Genomic DNA, 27441 nt, shown 5'->3' with positions numbered 1-27441 from the left:
TGTTTAAAATGAAAAGTAAACTCAAAGACTACTGTTAAAATCATTCCAAATAGAAAATTCCATTGGACACCCAAAAAAGGGAAATTAATGGAAAGGGGTAGTATACTATTTTACTCCCTTGTTTTAGCTTTTGGCTACAGAACACACAAAGATCATGTTCCTTTTGATTGTAAGTTCAAATGCAATCAGTGACATTTAATTGAAATCATTGATTAAAAATCTTTATGTCTATATAGATAATGATTGTTAAGGCTGATAGTTGAAATCTACATTTTTAGACGCAGTTCCATGGCGCAATTTGGTTTTGTTACGAGGAAAATGTTTTGGCTGAAGATACAGATTAATACTGGCTGGATTTAACAATTATTTGTCTACACATATCACCTCTGTTGTTTGACGCAAAAGTAAACACCATAGTGCTTTGTCCTGTATCCAACAACATAAGGAAACTTTAATATGTAAATGTGTCAGCTTTCAGATAAGACAGTCCTTGTCTGACCCCGCTCCCACATCTTCACCCTTCCACACCTCACCCAATCAGCACAGACCTTTTGGTTTTTGAACTTTGATCTTGGTTTTCTTGGGGCTAACTTGGGAGAAACAAGTTGTAATTTGGTATTTTTCTTCATTCATTTCTTCATTCATTTCCCTAAACATGACTGTAGCCTGTCCATGTCTGTAACATTCATTATTTGTTAAGGTAGTTTAAAGATGAATGTTGTTGAATAATTTGTTGTGACTTAATACATTTCTTTATTTTAATCTGGTTGTGAGTTTTACATTTTGAAAAAGGTTGATCCAACAGATTACTCTGCCTATCATTAAATTTGGAGCTTTAATTGTCACTTGATATCTTTTATAACAATTACCAAATTAAATCAAATAAATTGTCGCGGTTGTGCCTCCTCTATTCCCGCCTGTGCCTCCTCGGTTCCCGCCTCCCCTTAGTTTTTGTCCTGTCTCACGTCCCTTAGTTTGGTCTGCCTGTATATGTCTCGTTATTTAATTATTGTTCCCACCTGCCTCTTGTTATCCCTCACCGCTCTGTGTTAATTGTGCATTGAGTTCACCTGTGTCTTGTTATCCCCATCTATTTAAGTTCTTTGTTTCCCTGACTCGGGTGCTGGTTCCTCGTGTTCCCCTGCTTGTGGTCCGCCTGCATGTGTTCCGCCTGCCTGTGTTCTGCCCTGACTGATTTCTGTCCTTGCTGTTTGTTCCTTGTGTTTCAAGTATTTTCTGCTTTTCAAGGAGTTTTGAGTTCCATTGTCTGTTTTTTGTGTTTTGAGGTTTTTGATTGTTTTGAGTTTCTTTGCTTGTTTTTCTGTTTTGAGTTTTTTTAGTTCTTTTTTGGAATTGCCCCTCGTGATCTTTGTTTGTTTTTATTTAGTTTGAATCTACATTTTAAGTTTTGTGTGTTTTCACTCTGGGCCTGGGTCCTAACCCCCTGAACCCTGACATAAATATATTTTACATGATGGAGTTTTAACTGTTGATGCAGTTGTGTTTGGTATTCAGTGCAAACTTTAATCTGTGGTAAATAACTGTATATTTGTAATAAATCCAAACAGTGTTGGCCTTGCTCTGGTAAGATTGATCAGCAAATATTTGATGTAGAGTTGCAGCTTGTTTCTCTGACATGAGCGCTATTATACTATATATAGTATACTATATATTCTTCTTTTACATCATATGTACCTAAATAAAGAAGCAACGAAACAAATCTGATGACAACAGATTCATGAAGTAGATTCTACTTGCAATAAATAATCTATTTTTAGTACTAATAAAATCATACAGATACTCAACATGTAAGATATAAATAGACTTAATGTACATACACTTGAAAATAGCATCTTTTAAATGCTTTTATATTTTGGTTGATTACATTTATTTTTAAAATAATGTTCTTATTTTTTGAAAGCTCTGTGTCAATGGCTGTGAAAACTAGAGCTAGAGCCTCTGAATTCATATATCCTATCTCATTGTGAGAAAATTTGACTTCATTCAAACATGGCACCAGATTAATCAAGGAGGGTTTGTTTTAGTTTGGTTGAACTGCCTGTGTATTTTATTGAATCCTGCCTGAATATTGTACAGGATATTACTTTAGGCAATGAGGTAGTGCAATGCAGACAAACAAGGCCCTGAAGACACCAAGTGATGGAAAGTCGTGGGAAGAGCCTAACACTTGGCAGGACGTGAATGTTATTTGGAGCAAATGTCCAAGAACTGTCCAATGGGTATTAATAGCGGTATCTTTGGATTTGAGGCTGTTGATATTGTGTCAAGGAAAAATTTTCAAATTGAAAATATAGTGATGGCTATCGTATAACATAAACAATATCTATGAGCTTTGGCAGCAGGACAAAGCACACACTGTGAAAGCAGTGTGCTGTTTTTCACTATGCAATGTAAGGACAAAACTGTCCTGTCCTGTTGTTTTATTTTTGTCTGAAATAACAAATTTTCATTTAAATTATGCCATGTTAACACAAATGTAGTTGCTCGAAATATGGTTGGAGGGTTAATCAATTAATGACTTATTTTCTGCACTTATTTTGTCTTTTTGTTAATAAGGACTGAACAGCAGCTAATAGAGAAACGTGCTAATAATGAACCAATCCACAGAACTGGTATCAAACACAAAACATTTGCTGTTATTTGCTCCATAAGGTTTGGGACAAATAAATATTTTTTTCTTGTTTTGGCTCTTTACTCCATAATTTTGGATTTGCAATCAAACAATGTACATGTAGTTAAAGTGCAGATTCTGCTTTAATTAAAGGGTATTTTTATGCTTTTTCTGTTCATCATGTAGAAATTACAGCACTTTTTATACATAAACCCCCATTGAAGGGTACCAGAATGTTGGGAAGAAATGGCTTCATAGGTTTTTTGATTAGTCAAGTGAGTTCAGTTGCTTCCCTAGCACAGGTATTTGAAAGCTTTCAGTATTTAGTCTTGATTTTAGACTTTTGACTGTCTTTGGAGTCTGCCCCTCATCTGTGAAACATAGCGACGGTGGTGTTATGGTCTGGGAATCTATGGGTACTGGCTCATTTGTCTTCATTGATAACAGCAGCAGAATTAATTCTGATGTGAACTTATCTGCTCAAATTCAAGAAAATGCCTCTAAACTCATTGGACGGTGCATTATGATTATGATCCCAAACATACTGATAAAGCAACAAACAGTTTAATAACCTGAAAATTTTTGACTGGCCAAGTTATTCACTTGACCTGAATCCAATTGAACATGTGTTTCATATGTTGAAGAGAACATAAGGCAACTAGCCACTGAAACAAGCAGGAGCTGAAGATGGCTGCAGTACAGGCCTGGCAGAGCTTCACCACAGAAGATGTGGTGTACACTCAGCACCTGCTGATGTCTGGATCACAGACATAAAGCAGTCATTGCCTGCAAAGAATATGTGACAAAGCACTAAACATGGATACTTGCATTTGCATAATAGTAACATGCCCTAAACATTATGGTGCTCTGAAATGTGGGGGCTATGCATAAAAAACTGCAATTTTTACATGTGCAATTCAAAATGTGTAAAAATACCCTTCAATAAAAAATAAGTGTGCACATCAACCATATGTGAATTACTTTATTACAAATCTGAAATTGTGGAGTACAGAAATTGTGTCTCAAACATTATGGAGCTCACTTTATATGACACTGTACAAAAAACATATTTGTAAGCAGTTTCTTTCCATCTGGAAAACCACATTTTGTATTAATAGAGCACTATTTTGGTATGATATAGATCCAGTAGTATGTAGCTTCTAACCAGTTACATCTTTTTTCCTGTTCTTACATTATTATTTTTATTATTATTGTTGTTGTTGTTGTTGTCTATATAATACTAATACTAATAATAATATTAACCATTATTTATATATTTATTTTTGTGGAATGAATAGAATTTCATTGCAAGGCTCAATTTAGCAGGGCTAATTTTGTGAACTATGTGGAGAATGCAGGTGGAAGTGAGACCCTAGTGAGGCTGTTCACAGGACATGAGTGTGTGCATGGATCTGCCTCTATTCAGCATCCCTTATGAGGCCTGACACTGTTTACTTTGAAAACCATTTCCATGAAATTTCTGCATGATTTGGCACCGACTAGCAGCAAAGGCTGACCGTTGTATTCAATTAGTTCTGTCTCAGAGGAACTAGCCCTGCTCGCCTTTGTTCCCGAGCCACCCGCCCACCCGAGCCCCTTTCTGCTCCGCGCACAGACCCGGGGAGGGGGCTGGGAATACGGGGCACGCCCAGACATGCACACATGCGGCTCAGTCGCTGGGCACGCTGCAGATGGGCCGGTCTCAGCACACACACCCCTATCACCAATGAGAGATAGATTCTCTGCTTAGAAACACTGCAGACTGTGGATCTAGGCAAAGGAGGTTCAGCAGTGTCCCTGAGACATGGGGACACACACTCCAGTCCCACAGCGCTAATCATACAGCTAATGCTCAAACTAGTGAAAATATGGTTATCTGAACTAAATCTATGCAAAAGATTTCTGACACTTGTACTACGTAATATCTTCGAAAGTAAATTAACAAAATAATTACACATTTTTTGGAAATTAAAGTGCACAAGAGGGCCAAACACCAAGCATCATATCGGAAACGTATGGGGGTATATGCACCTGTTGAGTCACTGCCATCTTGACCACAGTGTTTCCTCCCAAATATATGTCAGAAGAATGTAGCTTACATACTGTATATGAATGAAAAAAATCTGATTAAAGACCAAACAACATGGCAGTTACAACACTGTCCTAATCAGCATTACTCTGTATTATAGAAATACCATAAATTTTATAACACCATAAACTGCAAATTGATATGTTTACCTAGACTTTGTAGGCAACACAAGAGCTCCATTCAAAATCTGCACCAATTTGCCACTAATTATTTAGCTTCAATATGGCCATTAGTACTTAGCTTCTTTAATCACTCCTTACAGATGCTTTTTTACTGTTTAAAAACAAATAATGCTGCATAAGTATTTTACATGTATTTTAATAGTGCTGGTATAATGGGCATTTTTATGAGAAATGTTAATGATGCTCTAAAGAAAAATATTTCCAACCTCATCAAAAATATTTATATGGTGTGTAATCATACATACTCAAATTAAGGCATTCATATTGTCCAGTAATTATGCAGTGTTCTTGCCTTTAAACTATACTCAATTGCAGTCTCAGTAGTCAGGCCATGAGTCCACTGCATTAACACCACAGAGTGATGGAGCATTTCAAAGCCTCACATTTGCTTCCCACATCTGTCTTAGACTGACACTGCACCTCCACTGCAGGTAATATAACCTTATCCTGTTATTTCGGTCAGAGGCCTACAACTGAAAGAATATTGACCGATGGTACCGGCTTTCATATACAAAACTGTTATCTTGGTTAGAAATACCGCATGTGCCCTTTTGTGTTAAAATAGTCATATTTTACCATCTTAGGCTTTCCCTTGGACCAGTAGACTACACATTGTTTATTTCATTTTGTGCTGCTTCAGTTTGATCAAAACCAAAGCTTTCCCGGTCTGTGAACATGCATCTGATCATGGCCAAAATATTCAGTTAAACAACTGGAATTAATGATGCCATGGCATTAAGCAAACAAAGACACCAAGCTTTACTACTTGGTTCATGAAATGCCATAAAATGAATTCAGACCATTTTAACAATAAAAGCATTGTTGCAGGAGATGATGAGATATGCATCAGTAGGAAGAACTGAACAAACTTTATTGCAGTTTTGGATACCTTTACTGTAAGTGAAATCAGTCCCATAAAAGATTCTCATATTTCAAACAACTGATCAGGGTTTTTTAATCTTTGTGAACAATTTAGTACTCTTATATTATGGTTAAACATACCAATAAGTGCTGGTGGGGTCACCAGGTCTTAAAATCAACCACTAAACACCACCCCTTTATTTAGTTCTGTGGCAAGGACGTATGCGGTTAGGGACACAGCTATTAATTCAACATCCTTTTTATTCCCCAGTGAAACAGGTCATGGAAGGCTATAATACAGTTCCCTAAGATTCGGATGAACCTAAAAAAGAAGCATGTTGGGGCTGCTGGTGGCTCATTCATTTAAGACACCACACTGTAGTTCTGGGATGAGCCACAGGGTCTCGGATTGAATCCAGAACATGCCAGTGCTGATTGTGGCTGCGTGGCTCCATAAGGAAACGTGCAATTGCCAATTATGTTGTGCAGGGTACAGGAGGGTCATCACTCACTGGTTGATCAGGTGCCCGTAGCCTGAGTGCAAATAATTTTCATGGCCAGTATACACAAGAATCGCACATTGTAAAAGCACGTAGCTTCGTTTTACTCTGTAATTTGGAATGCTCAGTTAACTCATAACAGCAGGCCCATTACATCACAGCAATATCCCCCATCAAGTCTCCAAAAACATGTGGTCAGCTGCTAATTCTTTACAACCTCACATACACTGCACCTGGAGGTACAGGTATATTACAGCAACCCGATTGACCAGAGCATAGAATATCCTACAGACTAAAACCTGTATTCTTCCTGGGCAAAGTTAAGGATGATTATGCACTTTGAGTGCTAAGCCACTGGTAACACTGGCAGATTTTGGACTTGATATGGACCATAAACATCACTAAGTTCTGTCACTGGATATGCCACTGCTAACAGGTTAACTTGTCATATACAACAATTGTGCGTTATGCACATTAGACCGGTACAATATATAATGGGTTTAATGCATTTCCTGATTGGCAAAGGTCCTAACAATGCACACATTGGAATAGCTGGCTTTAGATGATTTTAAATTAAACACTGATCTCAACAGTGATTGCCTGTCTCTGTAGATATGAAAGCATAAACTGTCATGTAAATGTGTGACACCAAAAGCCTTGCAGGATCACCACTTCCAAGTAGAACACATCACTAAAAAGTCAAAGGCACAATGATGAACAAACATATCCAACCATCCAAGCTCCTTTTACATTTGCTGACAGCAAGGCAACATGGTAGGGTGGGTGGATGTTCACTGAGTGGTTGAACATAAAATGGCATAATGAAAATGAAATTTGCCACAAGAACAACACAGGAAACACAGAAATATTAGGCCACAATGTTTATTCAGTAGTGTGTTTCAAATTATAGATACAATACTGTCTGCTTTTTTGTAAGACTAAAAAAGTTACCATACAGTCACCTGTGCTTATAAAGTACCAGCTATTTCACCGTGCTGTTGTACATAGCTCTTCATACCCAGACAGGAACAAGCACATTTCCGAATGGTAGGCACTTCAAAGGCTTAAAACATTTGTGAATATACATTTATATATATTTTTTGTTTCATACACTATTAAGCAGTTGGACTCAATGGTCAGGTCTCTAATAAAAACAAAACACTAAAAAAGACCAACAGAAACAAATTTGAAATGTGGCCATAGGAATATGCAGCAATGGTGAGAATACTGTAAGTCTTTGGGTTTGCTAATCCTTTTCAGTACTGTTCTTCCCTCAGTACCATGTGAAGAGATGGGGGGTGGGGGTGGGGTGTGTGGGCGGGGGGAGTGGCAGGGAAGTGCAGCATCCAGTAGAGAACTCAAATGACATGATTTAGTTTACGTAACTCATGTTCAGGTAGCTTCCTGTTTTTCCCCATAAAAAATAAAATAAAAATTGAGGGGGAATTTTTGTAGGTTTTCATATTTGTAAGGAAATATTTCGGGATTTCAGAGGACGCAAGTTTTCCCTGACTACTGGAGGTGGTAACAGATAGCTCCGGTGAAGTGTGCTAAAATTTTTACTTGGTGGAATTAGCCAAGCAGTAGCCCAAATTAAACTCCCTCAGTCTTTGACCATGGAGGTTATGGACTGAGACCACGGACAAAGACCTGCTGACCTAAAAAAAAAGAAAGAAAAAAAGAAAATGCAACTGGTCCCCTTTGGCCTGACCAAAGTCATTTTGTTTACTGGGACATAATTACATTGTTAAAGGTCAGGTTGCACCCAGTGAAACATCAGTCAAACTTCTACAATAAGACAGCCAAAAAGCGCTTTCCATCTGCTCATCTGCAGACATAGCAAACCAAAAACACTGAGGGCACACACACTCTATTTGCATTGGCAACTCTTTGAGGAGGAAGTTACAAAGAGGAATGAGATGGCCCAATGAGATTCAGCAATGGGGGTAGGGCCTGATGGGTTCACACCCGGCCCACTCACATGTTCAGCAAGAGCACGAATCAGGAAAGCAATAAAACGTACCGCTTTTAAAAAAAATCAAATCTCACTGAGTCAAATCCATACGTCGTACCCAGGTGTAAAGATCAGACTTCTACTTTGAGCATTTTCATCTTTAAGATGAGTTAACTTTGTATGCTGCATTTTGTACTAATCTACAACTACATTAAGATAAAACAAAACAAAATATTTAAATTGTGAAATGTTTTTCTAATTTTATGAAAACAAGACAAAACTGTAATCTGAAGGGAAAAATACCATTTACATTAGCTGTTATCTGAGTTAATATGAAGACAGTACAGCTTCATGAAAACTACAGAAAGGCAATTTTAACATCTGAAAACAGATAAATTAATGAAATACACCTTTAAGATCAATTTCAGACATGCTATGACAAAATGAGAAAGAAAAAAGGATACAGAACAATTATATTCAATTATTTCCACTTTAAATTTTTCTTTACAAATACATACTGCTACAGTTAAAAAGTAGTCAGTGACTAAAACAGCTTTTTTGAAATATGCCATCAATTTCCTTTTCTTTAAAAACTGTTTCTTTCTTTTTCACCTCTTAAAATAATACACAAGTGTTTAAATACAATGAGATCTTTCATAAAATAAACCCTGTTGGGTATTTTATTAAAAAAGAGAAATTAAAGAAAAGGTAATTACATTACTCTATGCAAAAGCTTTCCTTGATGTAACATTTCCCCAATAATACCATTTTTGTATTTTACCTTATTTGAACAAGTTTGTCATTGTCAACAATACCAAAGTGTCTATCTTTTGTTTTATGATTATTTTTCAGGTTGCAATTGTGATTCTTCAGAAGGGGGTGTTTTATGCGTAAAACTCCTTGGTGGGGGCTTTCTGATAGGCCGCTCCAGCAGGCTTGCGCTCCCCAAGGTCATAGCTGCCTTCATCCTTCTTCCTCATGCGATAAACCAAGAGCAGGATGAGGAAGATGGCAAACAGGAAACCAATCACTCCACCAGCAATAACCGCTGCAACAACAAAATGGCGGAGGGGACAAAGAAACATAGAGTACAAGATTAGTGCCATTCAGAGTCCTTGCGTATGTCTTATTTTCAACCTAATTAGCTTATTCTTGTCTACTTCTTAAGTTCTCCACACCCTAAAGACCAAACTTTCTCCAGACCCTCCTAAGCATGGTCTCCGAGAGCAGTGCATATTTCTATTTTTGTTTTAAATAATTTTTTTTCTCTAAATCAATAAAGATGGATCAAGTATGCTTCTCAAAAACGAGGTAAAAGAGGGAGAAATGTTGAAAAGAGAAAGCACCCCAATCAATAATGGCTTGGAAAAAACTTGCTTACGAAAGTCCTGAAAGGCAAGACAAAGTAATTTTTTGCAGTCGATGCTAGCCAAGTTTATCTCATATGTAGCTCTTTGACTGCCTTTTTTTAACCTCACCTTTCAGGGCCTTAACACATACATACGACACAGCCCTGGTATTGGAGCAGGATTTCCATGGCCTAAAATAAATTCATGAAAACAACCCAATTTTGTTTAATTTGCAAAAGAACAATTAATGGATGGCTGTGCCTATCATGAGATCTAATTACTGTGAGAATAAGAACAGTATGATGTGCATGGCACAAAGGCCATTGAAGGTTTGACCAACATCTAAGACTGGCAATAAACAAAAGGTTTCCTTACCCTTATAATATATAATGGCAGGGGGCTGTTAACAAAAATTCTCTTTAACAGACATTTACCATTAGCTGGGGCTTACCATAAGACAGATGTATTGAAAAAAATGTGTTTATTTAGTCTTCAAATGGCTATTTTTTCAAATAAACTCAAAGTCATGCTTGGATTTTGTTCTTGGAAGACTAGTCCTCTTAGTGAAATAAAACTACTTGGAGTGCAAAAAACCTGAGTGCAATTAATACTGCGGGACCCCTCTTGGGAACGCAATGAAGTCTGGAGAATTCACAAGCTGCTTTATGGATTGCTCACTGTGCCTCAGCAAGAATGGAGAGGAGACAAGCATGACCATTACAGCCACTGCATGATTACACCACTGCACCGATCTCATGATGGATTGGTCCGTATCCGGACAATGCCTGCTCTCCTGAACAAGCGGAGTCCTTTTCCAAAGCCTGCAGGTCAGACTGCAGTCCCTCAAGCAGGTGTAATGGTGGTATAAAGAGCAAAATTTATGTTATGTGTATCAAAGAAAATCAGAAGTGCTGTAGAGCAAGACAAACATCTGATACATTGAGGGGCTTTACAAAATCATCACAAATACACTTGAGGTCTTCTGGTGTTCTAGATATGTGTGAGCTGATTTTCACAGACTACAGAACTAAATGGACGATGATAAAAGGAGAAAAATTACCCAGCCACTGCTTGGTTTTGTTACATTTTTACCACCATCCCCACCCCGCCCAAACTACGTACCTGCCAAGACCTCTGTTCTCTGGAAAAGATTTTCCGAGCGCACTTCGAATGGCTCCACGGCGGAGCGAGGGGGGCTGGTGGTGCTTGTGGCTTCAATTCTGTTTCGAGGCTCCTCTGTCTGTGGCACTGGGGCCTGGTGGGGGGGCGGGGGTTGGGGGGGCGGACACAGGAACTCAGAATTATGCCAATAAGGCTACAAGCTGCTTTCAGGTACAGCAGCCCCTCTTGGGTGTAAGTGCATCATTCATTACATTACATTACAGGCATTTAGCAGGCCTCTTATCCAGAGTGACTTACACAACTTTTTTTACATAGCATTTATGTTGCATTCATATATACAGCTGGATATATATTGAAGCAATGCAGGTTAAGTACCTTGCTCAAGGGTACAACAGCAGTGACCAACCCGGGTATTGAACCTGAGATACCTGACCTACAAGACCAGCTCCATACCCAATATACTACACTGCCGCCCGTTCAGTGGATTACAAAAGCTGTGGAGCTTGTGACAGCAGAAAAGGATTAGAGGTTATAGGGTCACAGAGGATTCACCTCTGTCCTGATGGGTTTTCTGGATGTTTCTCTGGATGTGTCCGTCTCCACTTGTGGTGTGAAATCTTTCGTGGAGTCCTGAGTAGGCTCAGCTTTTGGAGTCATGTACAGCGTTTTCACAGTGGCCATTTCTTCTGGGGTCTCACCAATGCCTGAAATGCATAACAACCACCATCAGAAGCTTGCTGAAAAGGATCACTCATGGCTTTAGTGCATATAAGACCATCAATAATTAGATTTCAAGTCTTTGATTTCAAACCATAGGCATGTGACAACAATTCATTTTCACATTCATTGTTGGGATCTGGCCAAAATAAAGTTTCAAAGCACAAACTAACTAGGGAGGATAACAGATTGATTAAAGGCAGTACTAACGTAAAAAGGTCTCTTTTTTAAATATCAGAATTGAGAAATTGAAATACTCAATTATACTCAATACTCAAATACTCAATATTCAAATATAAATATTGTTTTAAAATTTTGTTCAAATTCTTTAGGACGTTCCGGTTCTTCTGATGTTCATGTGATGAAATATTTAACCAGAAATATTGCTCCACATCCATCATGTCCGCCAGAACATGAGATCTGGGACTTATACATCGTAAATGTTGAAAAAGTGTTTACGCTGGAGGTAGTCTATTCCTCTTGAAACATGGGGAGGGGGGGCTCGGGGGTTAATACTTTTGCAATTCACATTTTCTGGTTACGTAAATTTCATAAAATTACAGATTTTTGAACTCTCATTTACCTGTGATGGAATAGAGGCCTTTGACTAGGTCTTACATAAAAACAAATCTAAAATACGTGTATTTTGAAATCTTTTTGTGCCATAGTGAAATGTAAAAATTCAGAGGGGAATACTTTCGCAATCCACTGTGTATATTCATGCAACATCTCAACTAAAGCACGCCAGAACTCTGGGGTGCAGTGTCAACACAGTTTTAAAACATTGTTTCAACATTGTTTCATCAATGTTGACACTGAACCCCAGAATACTGCTTTGGTTGAGATTTTGTGCAGATATACAGTTGGCTTACTTCGGTAGAAAGTAGTTTTTGATAAAACCGTGTACAACAAAGTCTGTGGATGTTTGTGAGTAACTGGCATATATTATTTGGAAAGACACGTTACTGTTGAGTGTTCTGAATGTAAATCTTTGGTGCTTTGGTCCCGTTGAATCACGGTGAGCTGCAGTGGATATCTAGAAAACTTCGTCAAATCTCACCGAAACTATCTGGACTATAGATAGCACTCCGGGTAAGTGGAAATATAGCTTAATTTCATTTTTGGCTGAACTGCCTCTTTATGTTTCCCAGAGTTCCCATTACATTGCCTAGTTCAGGATGTCCATCAAAACTGAGCTGCAAGGCAAGGACAAAACTGTTTAGGAAAACCTCTGAGAAACAAGAACTTTAAAGAGCTACAAACTTCGATGGATGCAATGAGGAATAATATTGCTGAGCCAACAATATCCAACAAACAAATGGAGTAAGGCAAATCAGAATCAACCCATATGATACTCAGAGAAGATTTGCAGAAGCAGAGCTGAACTGCACACATCCAGTACTGAAATGCAGGCCCATCAGATGAGAACTGTATACTGATATAACTGACAGGCAGCCAGGTTCACTGATTCCGAAAAACAGTGAAACATTCATCTGCTGGGTAATAAATGCAAAAAGAAGCCCAAAACCAATGTAGCTAGATGCCAAATTTCATTATACCCAGGTTTTTTCAGTCAATTTCTCAAAAACCCACTGACAGAAATTTTGAGACATGCTCCACAACCACAGCATTGTGAATTGTTGTGTGTCTAAATAAGCATTTTTAAAAAACAAAGAAAGGACGGTGTAATTTCAATAAAAGACTCACCTGAACCAGATCCAGAGTTAAAATCGTCATCATCTACAGGATAATCTCCTGACTGCTGGTCATCCAGGTACAAGTCGTCCCCGGGAGCTGGAGACTGTGCCGTCACAAGTGTCTATCGATGGAAGGAGAGAGGACACGGTTTAATATGAGCAGCATGCCATTTCAGAGCTGCTGTAGTGATGTAGTGCTCTAAAACATCTAACACAAATTCAGACTGTAATGTAGGACACAGTCCACAATGAACAAATACTGAAGCACTGAGCTATGGCTCCTTTCTGTTTTACACAGAGTTGCACCGTATAAGGGTTATTAAGAGATTTATAGGTATAACTGCAAAAATAATCTTGTTTACAGTGATGAACTGAATAAAATACATATCTTGGGCAGATATACTGTATGCATGCGCCCCTAGCATACATACTCTGGACCTTTTCCAAAACCACACTAATTTCATATACGCAGCACACTGTACATGGACGCACCCAGTCCCTGCCTGCTGTTGTTAGGAAGTTTGATTGGCAGGAAGATAAAGGGGTGCTTGTATCTATTCAGCTTACAATAAAGGATCCTGTAACATGTGCCTTAGGGGAGAAGCTGGGACTCAGAATGGAGTACATGGGAGGGGTCTGAAATGTCCATGGCCTGTCTGATGGTTGTTTGTTTGTTCATAGACAGCTTGTAAGGAAGGGTGCTGCCTCACACCCATTACCTTCATGGCTGTCTGAACAAGTCTGAATGTAGCTATTTGGGATTTCAGTAAGACCATCAAATGACAAAACCAGGCTGCAGTGCCATAGCGTATGATGCTTTCTATGACTCCCTGATAGATCCTTATTCATACATGATTGTTATGAACATTATCTGGGTTGTTTATAGCATTTTATCAGTATAAGAGGTACTGAATATCAGCGGCCCGAGGGAAAAAAAATAAATTCACTATGGAAACAATCCTCAATATGAGGACGGTTTTCACTGCCCGAGTAAGATACAGGATTTACTGCTCTTGTAAAGTCACAAATATAGTCAATCCTTATAATATAATCAAAATTTTACAATAGCAATAAATATAATCATTCCCAGCCCTGATGGCCTATCATTTATTTATTTATTTATTTATTTATTTTGAAGTGAGAGATCTCTTAGCATAGCATAGAGCACACAAATATATTCGGTAAAGTATTCTATAACACCATGAATATTGGTCCCATGAACAAATAGGGATATATAAAAGACAAAACTGTTTTAGTTTTCAGGCATCTTATCATTTTCTGATCTTGATTTTTGTTTTCATAGAATTATCTTTCTCCGGCACTGTGCATGGAGGCTTCAATCGCTCATGCAGTGTATAGAACAGCACAGGGTACGCTCATATCAACACACGCTCATAAGGCCTCCATATGTAACTACAAGCATGCAAGAGATACCAATGGCCAATTTTTGGCCAGTGCAACAATCAGACATTAATCAAGACAGCTCCATGTTTTTGACCCTAACCGGAAGAGATGGGGGAACAGCAACACATGGTAGTGATCCACCCACCGCCGTTGCCCTGGCAACAATCTTCACAGCCAGGAACATTTGTCTTTGACTTTCTGTGTCTGCACAAAAAAAGCAGCTTCTTAACAACATTGTCTGACCCTCGCTCCCCCAAGCTACATACCCCTCCTCCTCGCCCGAACTCCACATCCTACCCCCCCCCCCCCATCTGGTCAGGTCCTGAGCTCAGAGCACGCTCACTGTGATCAAACTATAACAGCCCTGGTCACAAACTGGCTAACACACCATCACACCCGTAGGCCCTTTCCTCCAAAAACACCCTCCCTCCTTTTAATCTCTGCCCCCAACCCCCCCCCCCCCGCTCTGCGGCAGCCTGGTGCCTACTCTTCAAGTGGTCAAATAGCCCGTCAGGACCCATGGAAACCACTATTCACAACTCACCCTAATGCGTGATGTTGTTTCCATACAGATTGCGCTTTTGAAAATCCACACAAAAGAACCAACAATAAATCGTTCTTGTGTGTGTGTGTGTGTGTGTGTGTGTGTGTGTGTTTGTGTGTGCATGCGTGTGTGGACCCATTTTTTTTTTTTGGTAACTTTCTTTTTCTCCCATTGATGAGCCCTGCTGATAAACCCTGACACTAAAATGAACCTACATTCAATTTCACAACGCTTGCACCGACAGAAGAAAGAGAGGTAGACAAGGGGGGGGGGGGGGGGGGGTCTCTGGAAGCCAAATGAAAGCAGCGCTCTCTTCAAAGAGAGCTGAGCGCACACAGTGACAATGGGCCAGGCCTGTGGTCCCCACAGCAGTGAAAGGAGGAGCTGATAAAAAACCAGCGAGGCTCAAAAGACGCAATGACTTCTCAAATAAAGGCCTTCCCAGTTCCACTTCTGTGATCAAAGGGCGAATTTGTTCAAAGCAACTTTATTTTAACCTTTGTTGCCGTGAAGCATCAAAAAATGTTTCTTAATGGCATTAAGCTTAAGATGTGAAAGTACTGGAACAGTTAAACAATTTTTTGATTTTGGCTCTGTACTCCAGTACATTGGATTTGAAATGAAATTATGAATATGAGGTTAAAGAGCAGATGAGGCATTTACATCCATATCAGGTGATCTGTGTAGACCTTTTTACACATAGTCCTCCCATTCTAGGGGAGCAAAGTAATGAGACAATTGGCTGCTTAGCTGTTTCTTGGCCAGCTGTGCATCTTTACATCATTTGTTCATGAACAAGAAAGCTACCAAATGCTCTGGAGTTTATTCTAAGTGTGCAATTTGCATTCAGAGTCTGTTGCACTTGTCAAGAAGTGTTAAAGCTTCACATTCACCTAGCGGGACAATGACCCCTAAAGCAAGCAAGGAGTTTTCAAGGCCAAAAAGTGGAATGTTCTTGACTGGCCAAGTCAATCACCCATCCGGAATCCGACTAAACATGCTTTTCACTTCCTGAAGATAATACTGAAGGCAAGACGCCCCAGAAATGAACAGGAACTGACAATGGCTGCAGTACAGGCCTGGCAGAGCATCACCAGGAAAGATACCCAGAGTCTGGTGACATCCATGGGTCGCAGACTTCAGGCAGTCATTGAATACAAAGGATTTGCAACCAAGTACTAAATATGATGAATTTAAGATGTGTATTTAAGATGAAGTGTTTATTAGTCAAATTACTTTTGCTCCCCTAATATGGGGGGACTATATATAAAAAGGGCTGTAATTCCTAGACAGTTAACCCAATATGCATGTAAACTACCCTCAAATTAAAGTCGACAGTGTGCACTTTAACATCATATTCATTGTTTAATTTCAAATCTAATGGGCTGGTACAGAGCCAAAACAAAAATGGCATTCCTTTCTCTGCATTTAACTGTATGTGTACATAGTTAATATATGGACATGTACAAAATGCCAAATGGAAATATGACAATATCCTGTATAGCCTATCTATCCAAGTGTTTCAACTGACATCTTATATTACATGTTTACCAAGGTGATGTGATAAAAGAGCAAAGATACCATATTCTTATTTTAATGCAGCCAAATATTAAGCAAAAAGGTACGACCTACAATATGTGTTCCAGAATTTTCTTCACACAACGCAACTCCACTTATACGTACACTCTGTGTATATTGATCGATTTAAAGGAGCGATTTACTTTGTGTGACCTTTAGCCAAGGATACAGCCAGTACCTTAAAGCCTGTATCTTAAATTGCAGTGAATTTCTCCATAATGTTTATCACAACATGAAATTAAAAAAAACTGATCTTTTCCTGAAAAGCTTTTGACAGGCTCTAGTACAGAAAAAACCTACTAATGAAGTCAGCACACTTAAAATGTCAAGTGTCAGTCTTTACTCAGGATGAATAATAACATCATTTATCAAACATTTTCTGGTTTACCTTAATTCCCTTTAATTTTGGACAGAATTTACAGATTTGGTCGGAATCCAAGCCAAGTAAAGGGCCTTGAACTTTCCTTTCATGCTCACGCACAGGCTACATGACATGGGAAACTGAAATGATTTGTGGCTGAAATGAGGCTGGGATGAGGCATGGTACAGGGACATGCTTAGCGAGTTCTGGAATATTTACTGTGAGTCTGGCTGCTGTTCCATCTGAACACATTATGGCTGAATTATGGTGAAAATACAGAGGATTTTACATCATCCAGAGACATGGACAGTCTTTAAGGAAAATATGCCCCCAAGTCTGTGTATTCCTCCATAAGCAAAACTCTTGGGTAACTGCACTATTGGGAACACTTTAGCTGGAAGATGAGGTACTCACGGTTAAATTGGCTGCTTAGTCTTTCAGAAGTAGGGATTTATGGACTCTGCTGAACCTGTGTGGAATTTATTTGAGCTCTCACTACCCAAGAGGCCCATGCCTATGGTAAATAATGTCAAAATTGTCATTCTGTACAAAAACCTACATAATCTTATTCATCTGCATTAGTCACATCTCCCTTGACCTTCCTTAATTTAATGTTAGCTATATCTGAGGAAAACACAATGTACTCTAAGTCAGGTGACTAAGAATAGTTCAGATGACTTTCTAGATTTCTTGCCCGCATTTGCATGTAGCCAGCATCATTCCCTGCAATGGTTTGCTGTGAACTCTCCAAAACCTAAACCAGGATGTGGGCTTATAATTATAAGCAGGTTAACAAATTCTGTGTCTTCATTCCCTTCTAGTAATTCTTCCATGTGCATTAAGTATTTACAATTCACTGGGTGGGTACCAGTGGTATTGCTGTCTTAAAATCAGGGCTATTGATGGAAACGCGTTAACTCATGAATAACGCAATTATTAATCGCCTTTCCTGTGGTGGTTCCTGTAAATGTAGATCTCTGACCAGATTTCCCATCTACCATCCTATCTATGACCAGACTTGACATTTATTGTGCTACCTTTAACGATTACCATTCAAACTGTAATTAAAATGAGATAACGCTATAACATTGATAGCCTAACAAAACACATTGCTTTTAGTACTTTCCACCTCTAATTTTTTCTGTGAGTTCAACTGAATTCAACACCCAAGACACCTTGCAAAACTGTGTTTTCGGAGCATTGCAGGCACATGCAACCTATCTATTTGGATTTTGTATATTTGGAATAATTGCTTAACCAGGTTTTGCTTTTTGGAAAAAGGAGTTTACTTGGGCTATATTGTAACCAAAATACCAGAGTTTTCCAAATAAGACTGGAATAATGATGTGCATGTAAATATGGTCTGTAGCCTATCAGTCTACAAAAGCCTGATAATTATTGTAAAGGAGATGGATAGGTGTTGGCTGCTTATTCATTTTTAATCAGTCAACAAATCTAGTGGAATCCACATAAAATGAGTCTATATTTTTTACAGTTTCATTGAATTAACTTGACTTTATAGGCTTATAGACTGCCTGGAAAAAATGGCTTTCTGCAGTCTAGCCTGGGCTTTCAACTTTATCTGTCCCAAAATAATTGTATTGGCCTTGGGCAGTCACTGTCCATAGTAGCAAAGTGCTGTGGCACAACCACCTGCTCCTCTGACCCACCTCCTGAGGCTGACCTGTCCCAGTGTTCTGTGTGAAGTGAGGCCAGAATCAGCTTGTAATCACTTAGAAAAAATGTCCCACCCCTAGTTACAGTGTCTGGAAAAAAAGCAAAGGCCGACTAATTAAGATGTCAGCCCTGACTGTACAGTGAATGCTCAAGGACCACGCACATGCACACACCCACGCACATGCACACAATTGCATTATTGATTTTTTTTTTTTTTAATTGTGAATGAGAGAGAACCACAATGATCTCAACTAGTCTTATTTCTAGGCAGAAAATTGGATAAATTGTTCCATTGCTGGGCCAGGACAAATGAGCAGGAGTACAGAATGAGTTATTCACGTGCTGCAGACATGAAGACAAAATATTTCCTGCCCCGAGAAGCTGCCTAGAGCATCTGTCAGACAGAGGCTTGAGCAGTAACAATAGTTCACATTTGTGTCCTTTAACAGAAAATATATGCACCACATTTTCTATCTGTCTACATTTGATGAGCAAGTAGTCAACAGGGGACTATGAGTCTTCATAGTTTCACAAATGAAAGAAACAGTGTGAGAGATATGGATGGGGGAGGGAGAGAAAAATAGATAGTGAGAGAGACAGAAGGAGAGAGATTACTGCTGGAACAGGCAGTCTGCTGCCTGCAGGTTAGTTTATTAAAAGCTTGTCAAACCACAACTCCATTCCTGGCAGTATCACAAAGGAAAAAGAAAAAACAGAAGGATCATTCAATGCCGTTTTCAATTAGCTGCAGGATACATTATTTTGAGAGGGTCAGAGGAGGAGGAGAACATGGGATGATGGGGGTGGGGTTCTAGGCTTTGTTGAACCATGTCAAAGCCTCTATATATAATTTATCTCCTCCCCCTACCCCCACTCCCTGCCCACTCCACATTCACTCTTTGCACAGTAAATATTAACTCAGCTTCAGGCTCTGGGAAACACTGGGGCTGACTCTACTCTGAAAACACACACACACACACACACAGAGTAAAATGCAAAAGTATTGGGACGGTGATACAATTTCTGCTGTTTTGGCTCCGTACTCCAGCATACTGAATTTGAAATAAAACAATGAATATGAAGTTAAAGTGCAGACTGTCTGCTTTAATCTGATGGTATTTCCATCCATATTGAATGATACGTATAGGACTTTTTATACATAGTCCCCCATTTCAGTGGCAGAGATACAGGCAGTGCAGGCAGGCCAGCTGCACTGGGGTGTGTGGTCTGAGGACCTGTGTCCCCATCTCAGAGAGTGGACCCCACAAGCCCATTCTTGCACAGCCCCTTACATTTAGACACTCATTAAGCATCAGAGAAAACACACATATATAAGTACCATATACTATATATCCTTTAATAAGCAAATTCATCTCTGCCACGGTTATTATACTTTCTTTGTACAAATGTCTGTGATTGTGTCAAATTTCAAACCTATTCTACATTCAATTAAATAATGGGTGGTCATTTCTTTGGCATTAGTGTTATTTTCTGATATGGAAAGACTGTTGTGAAATATGTCTGCGTATGTTGTTGTCCAGTGTTAAGTGTCTATTTGATTATTTGATGATAGTTTAGCACGCAAAGTTTTGAACGTCATTTAGCTAGCTGGTGAGAAAGAAAGCAGGCAGCACTGAAAACACCTTTCAAGCACAAAGGAGAAAATAACTAGGAAGAAAAGATAGTCAAGCTGCTAAAATTGGAATGCTTGGACACTCCCAATATTCCCAGTAGAATCAGCTGCCCATTGTCATCGCCTCACCCAGAGGCCATGAAACCTTGCAGGTAGGACAGCAAGCAAGACATAGGGTCCTTGTTTGAGTTGTGGGGGCCCACTTGACCCCCCCGCACTTGAGATGCGTACATCTCGGGGTGAAAGAGGGTCCAATAAAAATCTTGCATTGGGGCCGGTCATAACTAGCTGCCACCACTGCCCTACTGCCATAATCTTAAAGAAAGTTGTCAGTTGTGAGCTCCATAATGTTTGGGACAAAGACATTTTTTTTCTTTATTTCGAGATAGTCCTCAGGGAACCATAATCAACTGTTTGGAACATCATTAAAAAGAAACACAACAGAAACAGAGCTCAGTAATTGCAAAGGGCCTGGTAGGCTAAGGAAGACTGCTACAGCAGATGACCAAAGAATTTGCAGGATAATAAAAAAATACCCCAAAGGCCTGTTCAACAGATCAGAAATACTCTTATGGAGCTCACAGCATTTAGTACTTCCTGCAAATCCTGAAGTCTGCGACCCATAGACATTACCAGACGCTGGGTATCTTGTTTCTGGGATGTTTCTCCTTCAGTCTTATCTTCAGCAAGTGAATAGCACTTTCAACTGGATTCAGAATGGGTGACTGACTTGGCCACTCAAGTCAACATTCTACTTTTTAGCCCTGAAAAATTCCTTGTTTGCTTGAGCAGTATGTTTTGGGGTCATTCAAGAGCCATCCAATAAGGCATTTGAGCACATGTTTCTATACACTTCAGAATTAATCCTGCTGGTGCCATCAGCAGTCACATCATCAATGAAGACAAGTGAGCCATTTCCAGTGGCAGCGACATGCCCAAGCCATAACACTGCCTCTACCATGTTTCACAGATGAAGGGGGTGTTTTGGATCATGAGCAGTTCCTTTCTTTCTCCACACTTTCCATTTCCATCACTTTGTCCATAAGACTTTGTTCCAGAACTGTACAGTTTATCTAAATGTACTTTTTCATCTCCAACCTGGCTGTTCGGTTCTTGAGACTTACCAGTGCTTTGCAACTCAGCGGTGAACCCTCTGAGGTTATGTCGGTGTTGTCTTTTCTTTATGGTAGTCTTTGACACATCTACATACCGGACAGTGTTCTTCATTTGTTCAACAGTTGAAAAGGGCTGTTCCTTCCCAACTGAAGTCATTCACAGTTGTCTTCCATGTCATTTGTTATTGCTGAGCGCACCAGTACGTTCTCGCTTCCTAACAATAAATCAAACACTTGGAATCAAGACCTTTTGTTAGTTTTCTTTTGCATGAACTAATGATGCAAAGACACACAGCTGGCCAAGAAACCACTGAGCAGCCAACTGTCCAATTATTTTTGGTACCTTAAATTTGGGGGACTATGTACATAATAAAGGCTGTAGTTCCTATACGGGTCGCCCGATATGGATATAAATACCCTCAAATTAAAGCTGAAAGTCCACAATGTAATCTCATATTCATTGTTTTATTTCAAATTCAATGTGCTGGAACACAGAGTCAACACAACAAAAATTGTGTCACTATCCCAATGTATATACACACATGTGGGCAAAATGCAAGAAAAGGGAAATAAACACACGTTATCGGTATCCACTTCTCCTCTTTAGAGTGTGTTTTGGGGTGTTTTTGGGACTGCTTGGCAGCAATCACACACATACACGCACGCACACACACACACACACAAACACACACACACAGCTCAAAGACAAGAAAATGGAGTGAGTCACACAAGAGAGAACAGCCAACTACTCTATTTTAAGGCCTTTTCTGCCTTGGTTTTTATCCCCCTCACACCACTTCCTTGAGAGTGCCTCAGATCACACCGATAACTGACAGGGATTTGGATCTACACAACACAATTGTCTTATTCCTTTTTTGTGATATGACTCACATTTCCTACCGCTTTCCGGTCGCTCTGCTCGAGGCAAAAGCACATTCACCACATGCGGATACCTCAATTACAAAGCAAGCTGCAGATGAAGTCGATCTGTCAGCCACTAACCTGAAATTCAACAAAGAAGGTACCCATGTGAAAGCCACAGCATCCATACTAGACGTGTTGTTATGAGCATGTGCAGCATGCCAGAAAAACAACACTTTCTGCACGGCAAGGACAGCAGGGGCACAGCAAATATGCCCCTGCTGAAGTAAACAATTACCAAATAAATACAGAGAGAGTCTTCAAACACAATATACTGTACACTGACTGAGAAAAACACAGCACTGTCTTCTGTTTAGCCATCTTTCCTTCAAGTCACATTCAGAAAGGGGTAGCTGGTATCCCTGTGGCTTTTATTAATACCATAAATTACAATTAAAACATAATGTTAAGGCCATTTACAACAAAGAGAACTATATTAATGCATTGTATCTTCTTGTATAATATTGACCAGTTTCCATAGTGTGACCAGCCATAGATAAATACAATTGCAAGGTAAATTTTTCTTAATTTTTGAAAGGAAAAAGCTAAAACATAAACAATTAGTCAACAAAATACAACGCTGGTCTATTTCAAAGAATAATGTAGCAGGAATTAGCAACTGTTCATTTCCCATGAGGCAGTATTGGACCTGTAAACAATGCATGGGGACTGGCTTTTGCTATTTGTCTGGTAGGCCTTACAATCAGATATAAAAGTTTCTTAATGAAGTATGTTTAAGCCCTAGTATTAACAAATAAATCTTGCACACGACTTGAATAAAGTCTCAAAATGATTAACAAAATTCTATCAAAATAGAGGGTGCTAACCAAATGATTCAAAAAATTGTTTGCCCATCCACACAGAGACAGACATGCACGCATGCACAGACACTGTATCACATAGAAACGAATGAAAGAGGGTCCTTGGCTGAGCTTAAACACAATAAAAACCCATTAGCATACATTTTAAAAGGTTCACTTATATATTCATGTTGAACTATTATTTTTTATGTACCACTCATTTTATACCCACAAACGATGGGAGGACAATGTGTGCAAAATCTCAAATTGTTCTTCTTTGGTTTCTCAATTGAAAGTGATTGGCTGCGACTTGAAAAAATTTTTTTATTCCGGTATAGGCAACTAGCGAGTGACTAAAAGAGTCACTAAAAATCTCACTAAAAGCATAGCCATCAAACCCCAGAGCAGTTACTTTTTTTGAAAAGAAAGAAAGCACAAGTGGCTTAAAGAGAAACAAAATCATCACAGCTGCCTGTGAAGGGACATAGAGTTGTCATGTTTTCTGTTGGGCCTGTAAGTAACATTACCTCTAGCTAATCAACTAGTTGCTAGAAGTCTGGTTTTTAACCGGAATTTGTTCCACCATGATTTCAGATTTAAGAAACATAAAAGATTGCTGTGTGTTTTTTACATCATTGTTGCAGCAAAGTACTTCACACTTGCATTCAGTGAGTTTCCTTCTACCAGGATTTTATTTTATCAAAGCAAAATGAACAGATTGTGCTTTTACTGGATCTGACTGTACTGTAGCTGTTTGGCATATACATGTATATTACAGAAGCGTCCATTCTTGTATCTAGAATCACTTGTGTGTGTGTGTGTGTGTGTTCTTGACATTTGTTTTATGACTAAAAAATGAAACAGCAGACAAATCATTGCATAAAATACAATAATGCTGTTTTGTTAACTCACACGAACAGAAAGAATGTCGGTCTACAATCTACAAATGAAAACAATTGTTTATAAATTGATGTTGTTTTCATTTCTCTACCACAAAAATGAAGTCATCCTGTGAAAGGTACAAAATATGGAATACACAGTCAGTCTGCTGATGTTCAACAAATTTTGTCTATGGGTAGTAACCAAAAACATTTATTGTTACACCAAATTATATTTTGGGTGAGCAAAATGATTGTTTAAAAACACGTTGTGATTTTGTACTTAATTATTAATACATAGGTAACACAATCATTTTTACATTGTTTTCCACAATCTTAACATTAACATTTCTGCCCCTTTGAAACTCATTTGTCATCCACATACTGTACATATGCACCAAAGCACAAAAAACAGCACGCATACACAGACATGTGCTGTTCACGCACACACATTTCTAAGACAGCTTAAGCACCTTTCATAAAGTCTTTGAAATCCACAAGCTGAGCTGTTCCCAGGCTACAGCAGACAGGCAGGGATGCATGAGAGGAATTGTCGCTCCAGCACAACTCTACCCCTCAGAGATATTGGCCACTAGCAGCCCTTCAAGTTTTTAAATATAGTGTTTTACACCCTTGGAGCCCCAGGGCCTGGAAGAGCTCAAACGTTGTTTGGGAGACCTGTTGAGTGGTGGGGACAGCTTTAATCTATGGGCCAGAGGGGCCCGAGGGGCCTGTGGTTTTAGCCCTCTCCTAGGGGATCATAATCAGGGTCTAATTAATAGCCATCCAGAGACGGCAGAGGGGGGGGAGGCCCGGTTTCTGTAAGGGGTCGACACAAATCAGATCAAAACAAAACAAAAGCACAGCCATGTCTTGCGTATTGCAGCGGGAGCCCAGAGTTTTGGGGAATTTACTCCCCTGTCCCCTCCATGTCGGATTTCCGCTCAGGCCTGTCCTGTGGAGGGCTGCGGAAGTCTCACCACTTGGGGGAAGGTTTAAATCAGGGCTGTGTAATCTAACAGCATTGCCCTTTGTCCTCTGCTTTGAAAAGGGGGCTAAAGAGAGTACCTTGAATATGGCTGCCATACATGTAACAAGGAAAGATACTGTACTACTGAAAATGTAGTGCTTTTTCATGTGAATAACACCAGTGCAAAAATCTATTCAATTATGAAGTCATAATAGAAACAGAAAAATAAGCTTACTGCTGTTTTTCTATGTATAAAGAAACTAACAAAGATCGACAAAAAATGAGTTCAATTATGTTAATCAAAACTGAAGACAATCTGTGTGCATGTGTGTGTGGGTGTGGATATGTGTGTGTGCAACATTCTTTGGAATATCATTGTGAGCAGGTGCAAAGCTTAATGACCCAACAGAACAGGTGACAACAATTTGGCAGGACCAATGGCAGGAGGTGACAGCAAAGTTGCTATAATTTTTGTAACTTAATATATACAACTTCTTGTTCATATAAATGTCATTAATCCAATTCCCTGTACAACCCTCATGAGCCTTGACTTTCAACCAGTGATGTGTGACAGAGACACAATTGTAAGTGACAGCACGGCTGACCGGGTTAAGCCTTCTCCTCTGAACTCTGAAAATACAGCTAGCAAAGTGCTTTCGTCATCACCCCAGTACTGCCTGCTAACAAGCGTAGCAAAGAGAAAGAAGTGACTATATCATCAGACACGGGACAGTGTAAATAATTTTATTTATTTATTTACCCAGTCTGACAGCAGCAAGTGAAAATTTGTGAATTAATCATAACCTCGTTTTATTAATCCCCCCCCCCCCCAAACTTAATGCTCATCAGAAAAATCCAAAGGAAACATAAAATCAATTGAAAAATCTTTAAAACATTTTTTTTAATGCCCTCCATCAGATTAATAAAAATCCAGAGGAAACACCAGCTCAGTTTTATGACATTTGCATTCTTCATTTTAGATAACTTCATTTTTTCCCCTTTTGAAAAATGCATCTATAACAATCGAAAGTAATGGCTAATTCTATTACATGAACCCATCACATTCCGCTGTATCATATCACTGCCTCCTTCCTCAAATAAAAGAAAATATTATGGTGCTGGGTATGCTGGGAGCATGTGGGCTTGCCTCACTTGGATGAATAACATCTCTGATTCCAAAACAAACTGCTGGCTGACTTGCGAAGGCGAGCTTTGCATTCCTGCACTCCAGCGACCACACAAGAGAGGCACTGTGCAAAGGGTCTACAGCTCCAGCTTTCAGGGTCTGGCAGGGCGGCAGCCAAGCAGGAAATACCACTTCAGGTACTTCCTGTTTAATATCCCAGCCACACTTTGCCACCACAGTTCACAGGTAGGTTGCTTTTTCACACAGCATCATTTGTGCTTTTGGAGACTGATCTGTTGCCCAACTTGAATTTTTTTCAGTCGACGAGGGTCATGTTTTCACCCCATTCTATCTGTAAGTCTGTTTATCTGTCTGTTAGCACGATATCTCCAAAAGTTATGAGCAGATTTGAATGAAACTGTGGAAAGCTTGGTTATGGGGCAGGGAGGAACTAACTAAGTTTTCACACCAATTGGCCAAAGGGGGACGTGGCAGTAGATGTGGCTTCTCACAAAAAGCCATATAACTCCCGAACAGAAGCATGTCACTCAATGAAACTTTATGTGCCTATCAGTAGACATAAGAGGCAAACCCAAAATTACTGCCCCAATCAAACAAATTGGGATGATGAACATTTCTGATAACTGAACTGACCATATGGCGGTGTCAAAACTGGCTAAAATGCTAAAATGGCTCAAATTGGATTTGAACAGGCATATCTCATACAGTACAGGTACAGTAATGGAAATGTTTATACAAATGCATCTCCTCATGTGAAACACGTTGGTAATGGGGCATGGAACAAATTTTGACCAACAACTTTTGGTAAATATCCGACATGTGGAGTGGGTATATTTTGACTGTTGTCGTGTTACCAAAGACATGTACTCTACTGAGTGCCACCTTCTAGTTTTGCTTTGTAAATACTCATAATCATTAATCCTCTACCAATTAAAGTTAAGAGTTACAAGACTAACTTGTCTGAGCTTTCAGAATAATATTTCAATTTAGACAGAGGAGAAATTAAAGGTCCAGGAAACTGGATTGTGGTTATATTCCCCAGAAGAGACAATCAATGGTCTTCTTTATTTCGTTCAAATTTTTAAACCCAATTATAACCATTTCATTGTAACAAACACAATTACATTAACATGACCTGTTCAGCAGATTAGAACAGGGTGGGTGTGTATCCTGTGCTCATTAATATTCATATCTGTAAATCATGTCATATGCAAAACATTCCTCATCGCATTCCTCAAGTACAGTAACATTAGACTACCAGACAACACAAAAGAAAATGTAGGTTAGGCTTTACCACTGTATAGTCAAAC

General features: G+C 39.2%; 1 protein-coding gene across 1 annotated transcript in view; it reads right to left on the bottom strand.

Annotated features, from left to right (window-relative positions):
- Positions 1-7130: 7130 nt before the first annotated feature.
- sdc2 (syndecan 2) overlaps positions 7131-27441 on the bottom strand; it is a 56782-nt gene continuing 36471 nt past the window's right edge. Inside the window, exons 2-5 of the mRNA XM_035431376.1 lie at positions 13114-13225; positions 11242-11393; positions 10690-10822; positions 7131-9266 (exon numbers count right to left, since the gene is read on the bottom strand). Of these exons, the coding sequence (XP_035287267.1) occupies positions 9103-9266; positions 10690-10822; positions 11242-11393; positions 13114-13225 (561 nt within the window). The 3' untranslated portion in view covers positions 7131-9102. The remainder of the gene's footprint in view (positions 9267-10689; positions 10823-11241; positions 11394-13113; positions 13226-27441) is intronic.

This window comes from Anguilla anguilla, chromosome 8, assembly GCF_013347855.1.
Source record: "Anguilla anguilla isolate fAngAng1 chromosome 8, fAngAng1.pri, whole genome shotgun sequence".
Classification (NCBI taxonomy): domain Eukaryota; kingdom Metazoa; phylum Chordata; class Actinopteri; order Anguilliformes; family Anguillidae; genus Anguilla; species Anguilla anguilla.
The sequence above is the reverse complement of the archived record's forward strand: the minus strand, read 5'-3'. Positions and strand labels throughout refer to the sequence as shown.